This window comes from Peromyscus leucopus, chromosome 15 (genome assembly GCF_004664715.2).
Source record: "Peromyscus leucopus breed LL Stock chromosome 15, UCI_PerLeu_2.1, whole genome shotgun sequence".
Classification (NCBI taxonomy): domain Eukaryota; kingdom Metazoa; phylum Chordata; class Mammalia; order Rodentia; family Cricetidae; genus Peromyscus; species Peromyscus leucopus.
This window is the reverse complement of record NC_051076.1, coordinates 5059694-5077553: the sequence shown is the minus strand read 5'-3', so window position 1 is coordinate 5077553 and position 17860 is coordinate 5059694. Positions and strand designations below refer to the sequence as shown.

Here is a 17860-nt window from a genome sequence, read left to right as displayed (position 1 = left end):
TTTTGCCTATTTTGTTTTGTGGTGTCAATGACTGAATCTCATACAAGTTAAGGAAGCACTCTTCTACTGAGGTACATTCTTAGCTCTACTTTAACTCTTTGTGGGTTTTTTTTTTTTGTTTTTTTTTTTTTTTCTTTTGAGACAAGGTCTCACTATGTAACTCTGGCTGTCTTGGAACTCACTATATAGACCAGGCTGACCTTAAACTGACAGAGATAGCCTGCTTCTGCTTCCCAAGTGTTGGGATTAAAGGTGTGCACCATCACACGTAATAGTTTTACTTTAACTCTTTATATCAAGACTGAGTCTTCCTAAGTTGTCCATACTGCCCTTGGACATACAGTTCTCTGGTCTCAGCCTCCTACTAGCTGGAGTCCTCAGCCATTTTGCTTCCTTCCAAATGGGTTTGTACAAGAGAATGTCAGGGAGTGGCTTGCCAGGAGGTCTCCAACTTTCATGGGAAAAGAGAAAGAGAGGGAAGTAGACACTTGCCTTTGACCCTGAGGAAGGAGCAACGGTTTTTATGGATGCACCTTCCCAGGCTGCTCTGTCCTCAGGACCCAAAAGAGGGTATTTGAAATGCTCTTGCCCCACTGTCCTTTCAGCCTGGCATGCTTGTGGCTGTTTTTAATCATAGAAGGTCCTGGGTGGGGACTTTGGAGATGCTGAGTGAAGAAGGATGTGCTGTCTACATGTCACCCACTTGGATATGGGAAGCCTGCTCGACCAGCTTGGGGAATAGACTGCTCCCTGTAGGTCAGGCAACAGGGTTGACTTAAGCTTTCTAGGCTGTAGAGGGACTTCAGATGTCCACCCACAGACTCCCCAAATCATGTGCCACTAAGCCTAGGCCTGATTTTCAGGAAGACTTCTGTTCTTCTTGCCTCAGAAGGTGGAGCAGGGAGAGATCAGGACCCCATGGTAGAAAATATCCTCCCACCCAGCTGTGAGAAGAGCCTCTCTTCCACTTGGCCTGGACATTTGGCTTCTCCCTGGCCTGCCCTCTGCCTCTTTCAGATGCACCCTCTTTCCCCGCCAGGAACTGGCCTCCTTTCCTGCTTACAAGTAGCCTCCTGAGAGCAAGTGGGGTGCTTGCAAAAGAGAAGTCTAGACTGTTGCAATCCTGGTAATGGATAAATATTAGCTATTTTCTGCTGTGAAAGCTAAGAAGCCTTGGCCGCTTCCCTTTTTCTAAGGGAGCAATAAATACAGGAAGCTTTTTGCAGAGTAGAGGATGGGACACCTTGTGGGTGGTATAGAGTTCCAGTCTCCTGCTAACTGCAGTATGACCTTGGGCAAGAAATCTGTCTGACTCTTCCGTGGGCCAGTGTGAGACAGAGTGGTCTGCAGGGTCCTTCCTTGCTCCTACATTCTTGGAGATGAACTGGGTACAGACAGCACCGTCTCTCCTGTGCCTCCTACCCTTTGCCAGTTTCTCTTTCTTCCTCCCCTATCCCATGCCATCTTAAAACTTGTGGTTTTCAATGATGAAGCCACCGCACGCGCACACACACACTTGCACACATGCATGCATGCACACATGCATGAACGCATGCACTGAATGTTCAGAGGCCTCTTCTCAGTCCCATGTTGGGTGCCCCTAAGCCCTCCCCTGGGGAATGTGTGGAAGGCATCATACTAAGAATCCTATATAAATATGTCAAGTAATAGTCATGGCACCTTATAAAACAGCTCTTGTTATTCCCATGAGCTATGAGAAAGTTTGGACTCCAGAAGGAAGAGAAAAAGTTGGGTTTCCTGAGTGGTTCTGCAGGGAGGGGTATGAGGTGGTTAGCTTCTCATACCCCTTCTCTGCATATCTCTGGAGTTGAGGTTTTTCTTCTGTCTATGTAGAGGTGACAGTGGTGGCCTGCTGAGGTGGCATGAGAGAGTGTAGAGGGACTTGTGACCTCAGGTGTCTCAGTATCACTTCACTCCACCCCTCCCCAGCCTGACTGACTGGGAGGGAGTTGCATGCTGGGACTCTGTCCAGTTCCAAAAGCGTCCCTTCCAGCTCTTGGCCTCCAGAAATGACTCCTTTGCAAGCCAGTCTTGGCCTGTCTGCACGTTCCTTCCTCAGCTACCCCGCCTCGCCCCCTCTACCTCTGTGGTTGGCTGAGCCTCCAGTTCTGGCTCCTTTGGATTTCAGCTGTGTGTTGCAACCAATGGACCTTGGGTGTAGTTATCTTTGCCCCATGACACTTCCCCCAACTTTGTCCTTCTGGGCCAGCCTGCCTTCCTGACCTATTAATAGTCTGGCCCTACGTGTGAGCTACACTCTACCAGAACAGCCTGAACTGCAGTCCCTACTTCTAGTTTGCCTTCTCCATGCTTTCCTCCTTCCAGCCCCTGGTGCCTTCTGGGTAGGCTTATTGTACAGACAGTCCTCAGTCTCAAGGCCTAGGTGAAATCCTGTGACGCTGTCCCACCCTGACACACCTCTGCACTTCTGCTGAGCCCCAGATGAGAAGGAGCAATGTTAGCGTCCAGTTCAAGGGACTGCTGTGAGGACTATGTGGCAGAATGTCCAAATGAATGAGGTGCCTGCAGAGGCCCATGCTCCTGCATCACTTCCTCTTCCCTCCCACCCTCCTTCCCCCACTGTCTCCCTCTCTGCCTCCCTCCTTCCCACCCCATTTTCTTCTTTCCCTCCCTTCTTGTCTCCTGGGGGCTGTCTCTGCTCACAGATCTCCCAAGTACATCTTCCTCATCAGGCCACTCACCACCCAGGGAAGTCAAACCATCCTGGTCCTCTGCCTTCTTTACTTCCTAAGGTCACTGCTGCCAGTCTGATCTGTGGGGGACTTCTGGAGAAGCCAGAGTCAGCCAACACTGACGTGGTCTTGTGGTCCTGGTTCTGACTCTCAGAATAGAGTTACGTCTTTGGGAAAGCTGAGGCTCCTGTCCGGATCACCATTTCTCCACATAGGAAACTTACTGCTTGCTCAGCCCTGGTGTCTCTGTCTGTTTCTCAGAGAACCCCCGGGTACTGCATGATGTCTTGGGATCATGGCACAAGGACTGCCTATGCTCAAGGCTTTGCAAGGCAGAGAACCAGAGCCCACGGTTTTGTCTGGATGTTTCCAGCCTTGGCTTCTGCTCCCAACAAGGTTGACGACGTGTCTGCTCTGTTTCTCAAATGTTCTACTTACCCCTGTTCCCTCCCTTTCTGAGGGAAACTTAATCATCCCATTGTCTTAATGACAGTCTTGCACAGCACATTCCCTACGTTAACTTTCTGTGCAAACCAAATAGCTGCCATTTTAATCTCTTGCACAGAAGAGAGCTGCGGCCAGTTGGAGGTCCCTTCCTCCTCAGCACATAAGCACACAAGCATCCACATGCCCACCTGTGCCCACACCAGCCTTTGCCTCTCTTTGTTTGGAAACGGTCTAGCTTATGACCTTCTGAAAGGCTAATGTGTAGACAGAGGTTGTGCATGGGGGTATGCATACATGCGTGTGCATGTGTGCGTGTGTGTGTGTGTGTGTGTGTGTGTGTGTGTGTGTGTGTGTGCAGTCACTGTATTAGCTGCTTCTCTGTTACTGTAATAAAATACTACGACCAAAAGTAACTTAAGGAAGCAAAGGTTTATTTAACTTCTGTCCAGAGGGAAAGAGTCCATAATGGTAAGGAAGGTGTGACGGCAGGAACAGGAATGACCTCCTTGTTTCCTGCTCCTACTGTCATGATTTCATCCATATACAGGAAGCAGAAAGTGAGAGCAAGAAACAGGAAAGGCTACAAACTCTCAAAGCCCACCCCACAGTGACATATTTTCTCCAGCGAGGGGGCAGCTCCTAAAGGTTCCATAACCTCACAAGCAGCACTAACTGGGTGCTGGGTGGTTCTGGGTGCTGGGTGGTTTAAATATGTGAGCCTATGGAGGACATTTCTCATTCAAACCACAACCGAACACACACACACCACACACACACACCACACACACACACACACACACACTTTGCTTATGGTTTCTCCATTGTTCTGGAGAGTTATCTAATAAGAACAACTTAAGGAAGAGTTTATCTTGCCTCACAGTTTGAGAACACAGTGCATAATGGTTAGGGAGATCATGGTGATAGGAGTGTGAGCAGCTGGTCACATTCTATCCACAGTCAGGAAGCAGAGAGAAGAGTACTGTTACTCAGCTTGCTTTTTATTTTTCATTCCGTCTTAAGCTAGCATGTAGAATCCAATGTTTAGGGTAGGTCTTCCCTCTTCATTGAAACTGCCCAGGACACCCTTACATACACTCTCAGAGGTGTGTTTCCTAGTAGTTCCAAATCTGAGAGTGTATGTAAGGGTGTCCTGTTCAAGCAAGTTCAGCTCTCACTAGGAAACCAGGGTGGTCTTCCACAAGATTAGCTCTCTCTCTCTCTCTCTCTCTCTCTCTCTTCTTATCTCTCATCAGACACAAGACCACACCACACACACACACACACACACTCACTCACTCACTCACTCTCTCTCTCACTCACTCTCTCTCTCTCACACACACACACACACTCACTCACTCTCTCTCTCTCACTCTCTCTCTCTCTCTCTCTCTCTCTCTCTCTCTCTCTCTCACACACACACACACACACACACACACACACACACTGTCCTCTCTCCTTAGGGATATTGAGCTTGTCTCTCTCTAAAACAGTGGCTTTCCTGTTCCCAGGAGCTCTGAGAAGGCCTAAGGTCTTCCATGCTGCTGCAGCTTTACTGTTCCGGTGGGCACTGTAGACATCTTTATTTTTATGTAATCTTCCTTAGGAAAGGTAAGCCATTCAGACTTCAGCACAGGTTCATATATCAGAGACATAGATGAAATTTTTCAAAGGGTCTCAAGAGAGTAAGGGGTGTCACCTTGGAGGGGATGGAAGAAAATGAGAAGACTGTTGGAGGAGGAGAGTTACTGTCGGAGGGAAGCAAGACCCGGTGTGAGGCTGCAGGCGCGGTCTGATGAAGCTCTCCACTCTTGGGCTGGCGGAAGCTCATTGTCTGCTGAGATTATTATTCAAACAGTTTTCCCTGATAGTCAAAGTATGTCGGCACCATGTACAGGCAGATGAGCACGACGATATTAGCCCAAGACCTTCTGTCTCTGACTTTGTAATACTCCTCTCCACAGTCACAAAGCTCTAATCACCTTTAGATTCTTCAACATGGGTCTGGGATTTCTAGGAAATTCACCTTATACCATGGAAGCCTCAGCAATGTCTGGCAGGCCAATCTTTGCCAGCAAGTCCTCTGTCTGTGGTCATGACATGGACTTAGGAAGCCATTGTCATGGGTAGAACTGCCTCTCCCCACTCGGGACTAGGGGGCATCTTTGCTTCTAGATCAGTGGTTCTCAGCCTTCCTAATGCTGTGGCCCTTTAATACAGTTCCTCATGTTGTGGTGACCCCAACCATAAAAAATTTTTATAGCTACTTCATAACTGTAATTTTGTCACTGTTATGAATTGTAATGTAAATATCTGATAGGCAGGATATCTGATATGCAACCCTGCCCCACAGATTGAGAACCTCTGTTTTAGAGGGATCTGCCCCTTTTGAGTGAGGGGTAGAGGACAGCGATGTCTTGAAAGTCTATTTAGTCTCAGCTGTGTGTAGTGGTGGCCACATGACCTCTGTACACCTTTAGTCAGAATGGAACAGGTCAGTATAGAGTCAGATGCCTGGTACATGGATCCCTGCTTCATCCCCATGGCATTCCACCAGTAGGCTGGGGATACCCATCATGTCAAAAGCAGTATACCTGCCTCGGAGGTCTTGGAAGGGTGAGCCAAGGGCGTGCCCGTACTGCTCAGAAGAGCGACTGCAGTGTAATGTAATTTTGGGGTGTGTGGTGAACCTGGGCTCTATAATCAGCTTTGGAGAATTGCCTTTCTCAATTTAGTTTAGACAGAGCTGTCTAAACAGTTTGAGCTAAGCAAGAGGGGAGATGAAGTTGAAAATGGCTGGGCTCTGGAGGCCTCTTCCCACCTAGCACCTGCTGTAGGCTGGCCTTGACTTTTTAGTGGTTGTAGGGAGACTACTCCTGGGAGCTGATGAACCCCTGCTGAGGTCTGCAGAGCGCCCTCTCTGGCCTTCCACAATTCTTTCTCCTCTGGGAGTCAGCTTTCCCAGCATGCCTCTGGTCAGTGTCTTCTTCCCCTCTTGATTCTCTTGTCCTGCTGGATGTCCATGATTATGGTTTGGGGATAATAAGTCCGATCCAGGGAGTTTTAACCCATGTTATAACAGGGCCAACTTGTTATCACATCTACCCTGTGCTTTACCAAGGAGGAAGCTGACATGGAGACATGTATCTTTCTTTCCTTTCCTTTCCTTTCTCTTTCTTTCTTTCTTTCTTTCTTTCTTTCTTTTTTTTTTTTTCTTTCCTTTCCTTTCCTTTCCTTTCCTTTCCTTTTCTTTTCTTTTCTTTTCTTTTCTTTCTCTCTCCCTCTCTCTCTACCTCCTCTCTCTCTCTCTCTCTCCCTCTCTCTCTCTCTCTCTTTCTTTCTCTTTCTTTTTTAGAAATTGCTTTTCTTGAAGACAGCAGGACTTTTTGCTTTATTTGTTCCTGGTTCCCTCCTTTGGGCCCTGGCTAGTGGCCATGACCCCAGATGTAGCTTAGATGGACACAGGCAGCTCCCTGGATCAACCCTGAAGGGAGCTGCATCATGGCTAACCAGAGCTTGCTTTTCCAACCCCCCTTCTGTTCTTCTCCACTGTGATTCAGGCCCCAGAGTCTCTTGCTCATTCCCTTGCCCTACTTAAGCACTCTGGAAGGGGTTGTCTTTCAGCCAGATTTCTGAGATTCTAGAAGGCTCCGAGAAAGCCCAGCCTCTCCAGCTGGAGAGCAAACAGGAGCCAAACTGGCTGGAGGCCTGGCAGGCTGGACTGATAAGAATGCTTCATCTCTTGGTAAAACTCAGGGAGCATGGTGGCTCTATGACCCTAGGGAGGGAGGCTGCAGCCTTGGAGAGCAGCCATTGCTGTAGAGAAAGGGGCACACGGGACCTGTGAGAAGAGCCTCACAAGCGCTAACACACACACACACACACACACACACTACACAGAGAAAGAACCTGAGGCCCAGAGTGAAATCACACAGCTTATCTTCAGATTGGCTTCTATTGTAGCTGTTCTATTTCAGGTCCATCATCCTGCTGGCGAGTTGACAGCAGAGCTACTTAAAATACCTGTCTTAAGCGGGGGCTTAGCCTCCCTTTGAGGGTGAAGCCAATTCCTTCCTCAGCTGTGTCCCCAGACACGAAGCACGCAGCACGTAGTGTCCGAGCTCACGAGGCCATCTGATCCTTTATCAGTGCCTGTGCATGTGGAAGGCTGGTGGACGTGGCTTTAGATCCCCATGCTGTCTGTATGACCGAGGGAGGCTCAGAGCAATGAGCCCACATTGACACTGGACATCTTTAGTTTATTTTTTTTATAATCCTATCTATAGTCCTACATTTAAAAGTCAAGTAACATTCAATATGTAAAAGTTTAAACATATCAAAAAAAATAACAGGGAAAAGTCACCTGAAATCCTGTTATAGAGATATTAGGTTGAGCTATATGTAGCTATCATGCTTATGGGTCAAAACAGGTGAATATCAGCAATTTCATATGGGTTTTTCCTGCTATTTTGGATATTTCCTTCCCAACATAGTCAGTTTCTTAAAAATGTATTTGAGATTGTATTGTATATTCAAGTTAAAGCCTAACTTTCACCCATAAGACATTCTACTGTAATCTCTTCCCCATGCAATTAAAAAGTTTCTCTAAACACTTCTTAATGGTTACATAATATTCTCTCATTTGCGAATACCAAGGCCATTGCCACCGTCTCTGGCTTCTTGTCCAGTGTCCTAAGCTAAGAAAGAAAGCCTTGTGTTGAATGCTGCTCTGGTCAGGCAAGGGCTGGGCTCGACTCCCAGCAGAGCCCGGGGCAGGGAGCTCTGGTGACAGCAGCATCTGCCAGAAGGCGTCTGGCCTTGTCTCTCCTCCGGATATGTGCTGAGTGCAGACGGAATGGGGGTGGAAAATTTGCCCATGAGGCTGGGCAGAATGTGGGGAAGGACACACTCCTTTGCCAAGGACCAAAATAGGGTCTAGAGAGGCATCCTGCTCTAGCCTTCTCTTGCTCAGAACAGATGATGCTAAATGACCAGGCATTTCAGCTGGTGGCACATCTCCAGTCTCCATGGCAGCTGAGCTGAGTGTGCTGGTGAAACTGAGTCCTTCCCAAAGTGCTCTCTGTGCTGTGGGCTCCCCGAAAGTCAGCTTCAGGGTCAGCACAGGTTCTGCTTGGTGCTCTGTGGATGAGACAGAGATGGTAAACTTTAGCATGCTCCAGGCGAAGTCTGTCACTCAGCAGCTTTCTTGGGGAAAAATAAGAGAGAAATACTGTTTACCTCAAAGGGCTGCTAGTGTTGAGCTCACTGTATACCTACAGATGACTTGGAACTTCTGGCCCTCCTGCCTCCTCAAGGCTGGGATTACAAGCATGTACCAGTATGCCCAGTTTTATGCCACACTAGGGATGAGGACTCAGAGCTTTGTGTATACTAGTCAAGTGTTCTACCACTCAGGCCACACTCCTAGCCCCTTAAATAGGTTTTTATACTGCATTATCTAATACAGTACCTGGCCAGAACTTCATCACTTAATTTTATTTTCTTAAGAGATAGGTCTCATTATGTTGCCCAGTCTGACACCAAGCTTGAGTTTAAGCTATCCTCTTGCCTCAGTCTTCCGAGGGGTTGGCAGCATGGGCATACTGCTTAATGTTAGTCCTTGATTCCTTCCTCCTCCCTCCCCACTCCTTTCAAACAGGCTGAGCCCAGGAAAGAAATAGCTATTGATCATGTGGTTGAAAATAGTTGGCACATGTTGAGCATTTCCATTCTTCACTCATTCATTCATTTATTCAGTGAGGACTTAGCTAGAGCCAGCGGTGTGCCAGGCACTTTTCTCCACACTGGGAGGCAGCAGGGAAGGAAGGCAAGCCTTTGCCCTCATGGGAAATGCACTGTAGATGGGGAAGGTAGACAGCTTATGGAAATCAACAGGAAGGATATAGCTTGACAAGCAGAGATGCTTGGTAAGAGAAATCCAGCAGGGGAGGGTGGGTATGACCAGGATGGAGACCAGCTGGCGAGTGATGGGCACAGTCTAGATGGGGCTCAGCTACCAGTGCTTTCTCAAGCATCTTTGGTTGTGATAAGGATATATGGCAGTGGTGTTCCTTTCGCTGACTAAGGTTAGGAACGGGAAGTGGGCAGGAGAGCAGAGGCCCTAGAGCAGCACACTCAACTCCCCTTCTTTTTTGGGCCAGTGCTGTGGGCACACAGAGGGAAAATGGTGCTGGGTAGGGAGTGTCCACAGCCCGTGAGCAGGCCCAGCATAGCCACAGAGTCTCTGTACCTAGGCAGAGTGCCCACACCTATGGCACCGGCTCAGGTAGTATATGGCCTCTGCACACCGCTGCGACTGAGCAGCTGCAAGGCTGTGGGTGAGAAGCGATTAAAGGAAGCAGAGGCCTGGGGCATGTGAATAACCATCAGGGCCCAGTGGTCTCTTCCAAGCCTTGCTTCTGCTTGTGAGTGAACCTTCAGCCCTCTGGGCTGTGCACTTGAATTTTGGGCAGGGTTTAGAGCTATGGCTACTCAGAGAGAGAGAGAGCAGATGTTTGTATGTGCAACCTGAGGAAGCTGGAACAGGACCTTGCTGGGCCTGTGGGAGTGCTATGTATTGCACGCATGATCATAGTCACAGACCTCGAGACAAACCACCTCTCTGATCACCTTTGTTTCTCCATTTTCTCTACCTTGACCTGGAGCCCATCCTTGCAGCTCTATAGTTAAGTCTTTTGTCCCACTCAGAATGGTACAGGCCATGGAAGAGGTGAGTGTTGTGTGCTAAGCCTGTCACAGGAAGGCAGTTGTGATGGTTAGTGTTATCAACCTGATGGACTCCAGAGTAAGTCCATCATTTTGGGCCTGCCTAAGGGAGATTACCATGACTATGTTAACTGTGGGTGTGGCTGGGATCCTGGGCTATATGTGTGCTGAGTAGCAGCATGCATTCATCCTGTTCTGCTCTTTGTGGATTTGATGTGACCAGCTACCTCAAGCTCTTGCAGCTCTGACTTCCCGGGTATGGTGGCTAAGGGCTCACTGAGGTTGGGAAGACAGTATGTTGGGAGGACCACCTTTATTTCATTCTGCTTAGTTTCTGTGGGTGGGTTCCTGGAGGGACTTGGACATTGGGAGCACGTCTTTGTGAGAGACATGTTGGAACCCTCTGAGGTATTGGAAGCAGCAGTGATGATCAGAGGAAATCTGACAAGTACAGAGTATATCTTGAGTAAACCCTTTCCCCATTAAGTTGCATTTGTCAGAGATTTTATTATAGCAACAGGAAAAGAAACTAAGATAGCTAGGTTCTCTCCTGTGGACAGGGTATCCTGGAGCTGGGAAATGGTAACCAAATATGGGCTTCCTTAGAGAGCAATCTAACCTGTGGAGCCCAGTGCTATGCCTGGCATGTAAGACATGCTCAACAAACACCCGTGGAGTGACTCTAACTCAACCCTCACTTAATTTATTGAGGAAAAAAACTGGGCCTGGGAAGTGGAATAATGGAGCCAGCACCAGAACCTCCAATTTCCTTGTTCTCTAACACAGTGTTCCCTAGCACAGTAGGTACTGAGTTTATGTGGGTTTCTCCTTTCTTTTCCCTGCCCGGTTCACACCTCTGCAGTTTCTCTTTCAGGGAATGACATGAGCTAAGATTATTTTCCACCGTGTACTCCTTCTCCAACCCCAACATTGATTTGCCTTGCTATAAGTAGGAAGGCCACAGAATTAAACTAAGAGATGACCAGAAGCCCTGGGTTAAGAAATTCATCTTTCTTAGTGTGTTGGTGACATTGGCAGGTCCCTTGAGGGTAGATTCCAGATGAAGACATGTGCTGGGATCCCAGGATAGACGGGAGAGACCCACGGGGACCCACTCTGAGCTCTGCTATCTCCCTCCCCGACAGTGGCAGATGAAATGCTGTAAGTGTGACTCCAGGCTGCCTCACAACTACAACAGTCACCGAGTGGAGAATGTTGCATCATCCTCAGGCCCCATGCGCTGGTGGCAGTCACAGAATGGTGAGGACCTGCCTCCTGCAGCAGCCCATGATTATGGAGGCTCCACAGGCTGGGGCATGTGGAAGTCTTTCAAGACAATTTGGGTTTCTGTGGGAAAAGGTGTGGGGGGTGGGCAGGCAGAGCCTTCTAGCTTTGTTTTGGGTCTGTTGGACACCATAGGCAGAAGAGCTTGCTTAGGCTGGGGAGAAGGTATGCTGGGAGAGTACCACATCCATTTCACTTTGCCTTGTCTCTGTGGGTGGTGCACGTGGGCCTTGGGCCTTGGAAACAAATCTGTTGTGACAGACAGGCTGGGACCCTCTGGGGTATCAGAGGTGTCAGTGATGATGGGCCATCACCATCCGACAAGGACATTTGAATAAGTGACACAAGCAGGAACACACCTGGTCCACTCCTTTCCCGGAAGTGCCAGACTCAAGGCAGGAGATGTTCCAACTGCCCAGAGCTGGTGTTGTCAAGGCCTGCTTTGGGGGCATGGGGGATAGCATCTTGTCTAATATTTCTCATTCTTGTCCTCCCAGATGTGAACCCTGTCTCTCTGCAGCTGGACCTGGACAAGAGAATGCAGCTTCAGGACATCATGATGGATTTTAAGGTTTGCTTTTGGGAACCTCAGGGGGTAGGGGAGGGACTTGGGTTGAGAAAGAACAGTGTTTTGTCTCCCTAGGCTGGGGTGATGGCACCATATGCCAGGGGTCCTCTTTCAGAGTAGGTACACTCACTATGATTTTACATCATTGTGACAACAGATGGCTGACCACCAGAAGAGGGCCCCTTCCCAGCCCCCTGTCTTGGCCATGGTACAGCTGCAGACCCTAGTCCTCTCTGCAGCTGACATCTTTAACCTGTCTAATAAATAGACTTTTCTCTGGCACATACTAGTTCTGCGGGACTTGGTTGCTTTTTATGATTTCGATATGAAATGTCCCAGAAATAGCTCATGTGTTGATGGCTTGGTTCCCAGTGGGTGGTTCTAGTCATCAAGAGGTGGATCATGAGGCCTCTGATGTGACCAGTGGATCAATTCATTGATGGACTTATGTGATGATCTGAGGCATTATTTCAAAGTGATGGAAACTTTCAGGTGGGGTCTGGTTGGAAGAAGCAGGTCACTGGGGTCATACCCATGGGGCTCTGTCTGTCCTGTTTTTCTCCCTCTCCCCTCTCCTTGTCTTTTTGTCCATCTGTTCTATCCATTCCACAGTGTGTAGCTATATAATCCTGGCAGCAGGGAAGGAGGGCAGGGGCAGATGGATCCCCAGAGCTGATTGGCCAACAATTCTAGTTCAATCAGTGAGCTCCAGATGCAACAATAATGCCTGTCTCAAAAAACAAGGTGAAGAAGTATTGAGGAAGACGTTGTTCTTTAGCCTCCATTCACTCACATGTGCACACCCCACATGTGTGCACACACAAACATGTACACATAAGCACATAAAAATAAGTAGAATATGCCAGGAATATAGATCAGTGTGGTAAACGACTGTGTTAGTCAGGCTTCGTTGCTATGACAAAAACCTCTGAGAAACCAGTTTGAGGAGAAAGGATTTATTTTGGCTCAGGGTGTCAGAGGTTTCAACCCCTAATGGCTGCTCCCTTGACTGAGCTGAACCTGAGCATCATGTCAGGGAGTGTGAGGTAGAGTGGAGGGGAGCAGATCACTAATGATGGAGAGAGAAACTGGGCTAGAGATCTGAACTCAGGTCCTTAGCTTATACAGCAAGCATGTGTCCTCTCCCCAGGGATGGTGTACTCTACTTTAACAACTTTGAAGATGAGACCAAGTTTAAATAGTGGCCAAGAACTTACCTACCCACAGGAAGGACATACCCTGGCACATCTCTCTTGGTGAACAGTCTATCCCATCGGCACTATGGCCTCTCAAATTCTCCTTCCTGTCTTAGACTCAATGGTTTCATTCATTTGTGACAGGCCATTGTGCCCACCCCCACCAGAGGATTTAATTACATTCTTTTACAGAAATAGTCAAACATGGAAAGATAAAGTTTGGTTAATAAGATGAGCTGAGCAGGAAAGTCTATAAGACTTTTAAGAGTTGAAGGAGTGTGAGATGAAACACAACAGGACCCAGGTTCTTATCTGACTGAGAAAATTGTCTCTGAGAACCCTGCCCTACAAAAGGTCAAAGCATTCTGAGAAATGCCAGCAGTGTTTGAACAGATGCCCAGTCTCTCAAGGTGACAGTTTTGAAAGGCAGTGTTAAGTTGTATACTGTTAAATGCTTTCGCTGTTCTGCTGTTTCCCGTCCATGTATCAGGTCTGGCAGTACACATACCACTGAGAATATGGTAGAATTGGTATCCGTCGGTAGGGATCGAAAGGGGTGTAAAACGAGTCACAACGAAGCTGCTCTTACTAAGGATATCAGAGGAGATTGAGTGAGGTGGGGGGCGGATGCAGTGGTGTTGGTGTTGATGAGCCTGGGAGGGGCATCTAGCTTGGCTAGCCTTGGGGGTGGGCTTGTCAGAGAATTTACCTTATAGCCATGTGAAGGGCACTTTCATTCCAGGCAAAGGCTCTTTCAAAACTTCAAAGCTAAAGCTAGGAGTGAGGAACAAGGAAACCTATAGCAGGCGAGGGGACAAGAGACTCCACGAAGTCTAGAGGGTGAATGTCTATGGCTGTGAGAAGGCTTTAAGTTACCACTCACTCAGTGACGTGTACTCAGCACCCACTGTGCACTAGATGCTGGGAAGAACTGGGAACCAAGCGGGCAAGGGAGAGGGTGTAGCTCAGGGCACTGTTTCTCAACCCAGGTTAGCTCTGCTCTCCCCCTTCCCTAGGGACATATGGCAATTTTGGGGGACACTTTGGTGTCACCACTGTGGGTATGGCCACAGCATCAGGTAGGCTGAGGTCAGGGATGCTGGTAAGTGTCCTGCAATTCATAGGGCAGCCTGATGGTTCCTTTGTCCAACCCCATATAGGAACTGTGTTGAAGCTGAGAAATCCTGCCTAGAAAGCAGGGAACTGACTAGTAAATAATTAGAATGGTGGTGCTATTTCTAAGGGAAGCCAGATGGCAGACTAGGAGACAGTGCCATGGGCTGGGCAGAAGGATGCAAGTTAGATAGGTGTAAAAGAATCTCCATGCAGAAGTAACATTTAGACTTCCAACAAAAGATGAGAAGGAACCTACAGGGAAGGGATGCTCCAAACAGGAGACAGGTGGGAAGGCTGAGGAGGGGGTGCACTCCCTGAGATGGGCTGGTGAGGGCCAAACAAGGAGTACAGAGCCTTTGCACACAGGGCCAGGTCAGATTTTAGGAAGGGTGGTGTGTTGGTCAGTGTTCTGTCGCTGTGACAGATACCGGAGATGAAGAACTTAGCAGGAGGAAGGGGATGTTTTGGCTCACAGGTGCAGAGGTTTCAGTCCATGCTCACTTGGTCTTGTTGCTTTGGGGCCCATGGAGAAGCTAAGCATCGTGGCAGGGAGTGGTGGAGCAGAGCTCCTCCTCTCCTGGTGGCTGGGGTGGGGGTAGGGTGCTGATTGCTGTCTTGGACCTTAGGACTTGTCCCTGACACTTTCCACAGTCCTTGCTCTTGCTGGCCCACCCGTCCCTCCTCTCTCCAGGAGCCTCCTGCAATTGTGTCTCCCATGGAACACTACCAGTGCCTCTTCCCCTCGGCCACCACTCAACCCTACTCCACTCCCTGCCCCGTGTCTCCCCAGAGTCCCATGCCAGCTGGCATGTTGATCGAGCGCTCCTCTGACTTTGGCAAGACCTGGAGAGTGTACCAGTACCTAGCTACAGATTGCGCCAGCACCTTTCCCCAGGTCCACCAGGGCCAGCCCAAGACCTGGCAGGACGTCCGGTGCCAGCCCCTGCCCCAGAGGACTAATGGGCGTCTAACTGGGGGAAAGGTAGGTATAGGGAGCCTGACCCAGCAGGCAGAGGGAGGAAGCCCACGTCTCCTAGTCAAACCGTGAGAACAGACCAGATCAGATCATTTTGCTGGGACCTTCCAGAAACATCCTGAGGCTTCTATTGCATCACTCATCCCGACTTTCCAGCTTCCTCCTAGAGGGCTCATGGCTGCATCCCCTGTGGAGTTTGTTGTGAGGACTTCTGGATGTCTGCTTACACATAAGTGAGCAAAGAACACATGAAATTTCACTTTTACAGGATTTACCACAAATATCAATTTTTTGGTTTTAATCTATCGGTCTGCCAGACCTAGTCATTGGAGGGAGATTCAAGAGTAACCCAGAGCTCTGAAGGCATCTGCATTGGAAATGACAACCTGCCTCTAGAAACACCCAGAATTTTCTCTCAGAATCTTTCCTGTATAGTCACTCTCTTCCCCAAAGCATATCCCACTCCATATGAAGGTGGCTGGAGCTTCCCCTACCCTTGGAGAAGCGGCTCTGGGGACAGACAGGCTGAGTGCTGCCCCCATGTGGCCACGGATCTCCTTGTGTCCACCTACCAGCTATGGGGTTAAATCTTTACCCAACCCATGTGTCCACTAGTTCCTAACCCTGAGCAGAGCCCAAGGCTTCTTCCTTATTTGTAAGGGGTTGGGATGAAAACTTGGTGGGATATGCCTGGAAGTCACATGTGGTGAGAGGTTTGTAGCATAAGTAAAAGCCTACTCAAAACTGATGGTGATCAGGGTGGCCAGTATGGAGTGCTCACTTAACCCACATCTATCCAGTCACATCTTAACATCTCCCGTGCATGAAAATGCCAGACAAAACCCACCATCATGTATACTAAAGTTAGAAAAAAGTAACAATTGGACCGTGAGATGGCTCAGTGGTAAAGAGCTGGCCGTGCAAGCCTGATGACGTGAGTTTGATCCCCAGAACCCATGTAGAGGAAGAAGGAGAAACATGCCATGGTACACTGTGTGCTCCCACACACACCATAGTCACACACCAATACTAAAGAAAAATTAAAACTGATAATGAAATAGTATCATCAAAGCCCTTCTCTGTAATAGATGATATAGCAGGTAGACCTACATTTTCCATCACACACACACACACACACACACACACACACACACACACACACATACACACACACCTGTGCATGCTCTTTTAGGATCCAGTAGTCATCTACTGTCCCCAAACAGGTGCCCACGGTCTGTCTCAGGTTCCCGGTGAGAAGGGGTATCAGGAGAATGAGGACGGGAGGGAAGGAAGGTGTCTGAGCTTGGTGCACGCTTCAGTCCTCTGCGCTTCTGACCTTTCTTCTCTCTGAGCAGGTCCAGCTTAACCTTATGGATTTAGCGTCAGGTATCCCTGCATCTCAAAGTAGAAAGATTCAAGGTTGGTTTGACTCTCCTCCCTCTTTCCCATGGGACTGTTAGTAGGGGCATGAAGCAGCTTGGGACCCAGGTTATGGAAATTTCCAGTTCCTTCCTACATATGCAGTGTGGTTGGGAAGTAGTGCTTGCTTGCCCCACTCATCCTCCAGGAATATGTGTAGCATGGTGTGGGAAGGCTGAGGGCTGGAAAGTCTGTGGTATTATGGGAAGGTAGAAAAGAGGGAGACTCTATTGGCCTTTAACTTCCTGTCTCTGCTTTCCCTCCCCTCCTTGCTGGTGCCACTCTCAGAATTAGGTGACATCACAAATCTAAGAGTCAACTTCACCAAGCTGGCCCCTGTACCTCAGAGGGGCTCCTATCCACCAAGCGCCTACTTTGCGGTGTCACAGCTGCGTCTACAGGGGAGTTGCTTCTGTCATGGACATGCCAACCGCTGTGCCCCCAGTCCTGGAGGCCCTACGGGTCCCACCACTGCTGTGCAGGTGACAACCCAGGGTGGGATGGCAGAGTGGAGGGAGTGAGACCAGAGCAGACCCTCCCGTGAAGCAGGGCAGCTGCTCAGTTTCGGTTGTGGTTATTGCTGGTGACATAGCTCAGTGGTAGAGCACTTGCCTAGCAAGTGAAAGGCCAGAGCAGGGTAGGGAGATAGGTTGGGGACAGGGGCTGGGCATGGTGGTGCATACCTCGTAAGCCCAGCACACTTAGAAGGTAGAGGCTGGAGGAATAGGAGATCCAGGTCATTTTCAGCTACATAGTGAGTTCGAGACTAGCTGGGCTCCACACCATCCTGTTTTTTGTTTCTTAAAGTCTCTAAGCAAACACAAAAAGACATAGGTATTTAGTAAGTCTGCAAGAACAAAGGTAAACCTACTGTCTCAGAAATCCACATTGTATACTTTAGGTCTGCTACATGGCTGGGGATGGTTTCCGCTTCAGCTGCATGTAGACATGTGGGTACAGGGGAAACTGATGCAAAGTCTCTCACCCTGGGTCTCACAGCATTATTATAATATGGAAGTTGCTGCATACCTATGAAAATATTGCTGTGAATTATGAGATACAAGAGACAAAATAACCTGTCTGGACCTCTACTCTCAGATATTCTGATTTCATTACTGATGTTTGAAGCTCCAGGCTGTTGTAATGTCCTGTGGTGTGGAGAGGCACTGGTCTTGGGGTTTAGTCATCTGGCAGTAAGGTGTGGGGCTAGGTAAGAGGTCAGTGCTTAGTATGCACACAGAGTCCACCCTGAGCACCAGCCAGTATCGATGCAGGAGGGATGGGTAGAGAAACTCCAGTTTAGCAAGATCTTGGGGTCCACTGTGAGCCCCAGTAAGAGGACCCTGGGAAGAGGAGAGACTCTGCAGTGAAGGAGCACCAGGACATTTTGTTTGCCCTTCCCAGGGCATTAGCTTGT

General features: G+C 48.8%; 1 protein-coding gene across 2 annotated transcripts in view; it reads left to right on the top strand.

Moving 5' to 3' along the window:
• The window catches only part of Lamb3 (laminin subunit beta 3), a 41925-nt gene that overhangs the window by 6570 nt on the left and 17495 nt on the right, over positions 1–17860 (top strand). For both annotated transcript variants that reach the window (XM_037211114.1, XM_028882807.2), the window contains exons 4-8: positions 11030–11144; positions 11666–11739; positions 14839–15030; positions 16380–16443; positions 16732–16925. In XM_037211114.1, coding sequence (XP_037067009.1) covers positions 11030–11144; positions 11666–11739; positions 14839–15030; positions 16380–16443; positions 16732–16925 — 639 coding nt within the window. The remainder of the gene's footprint in view (positions 1–11029; positions 11145–11665; positions 11740–14838; positions 15031–16379; positions 16444–16731; positions 16926–17860) is intronic.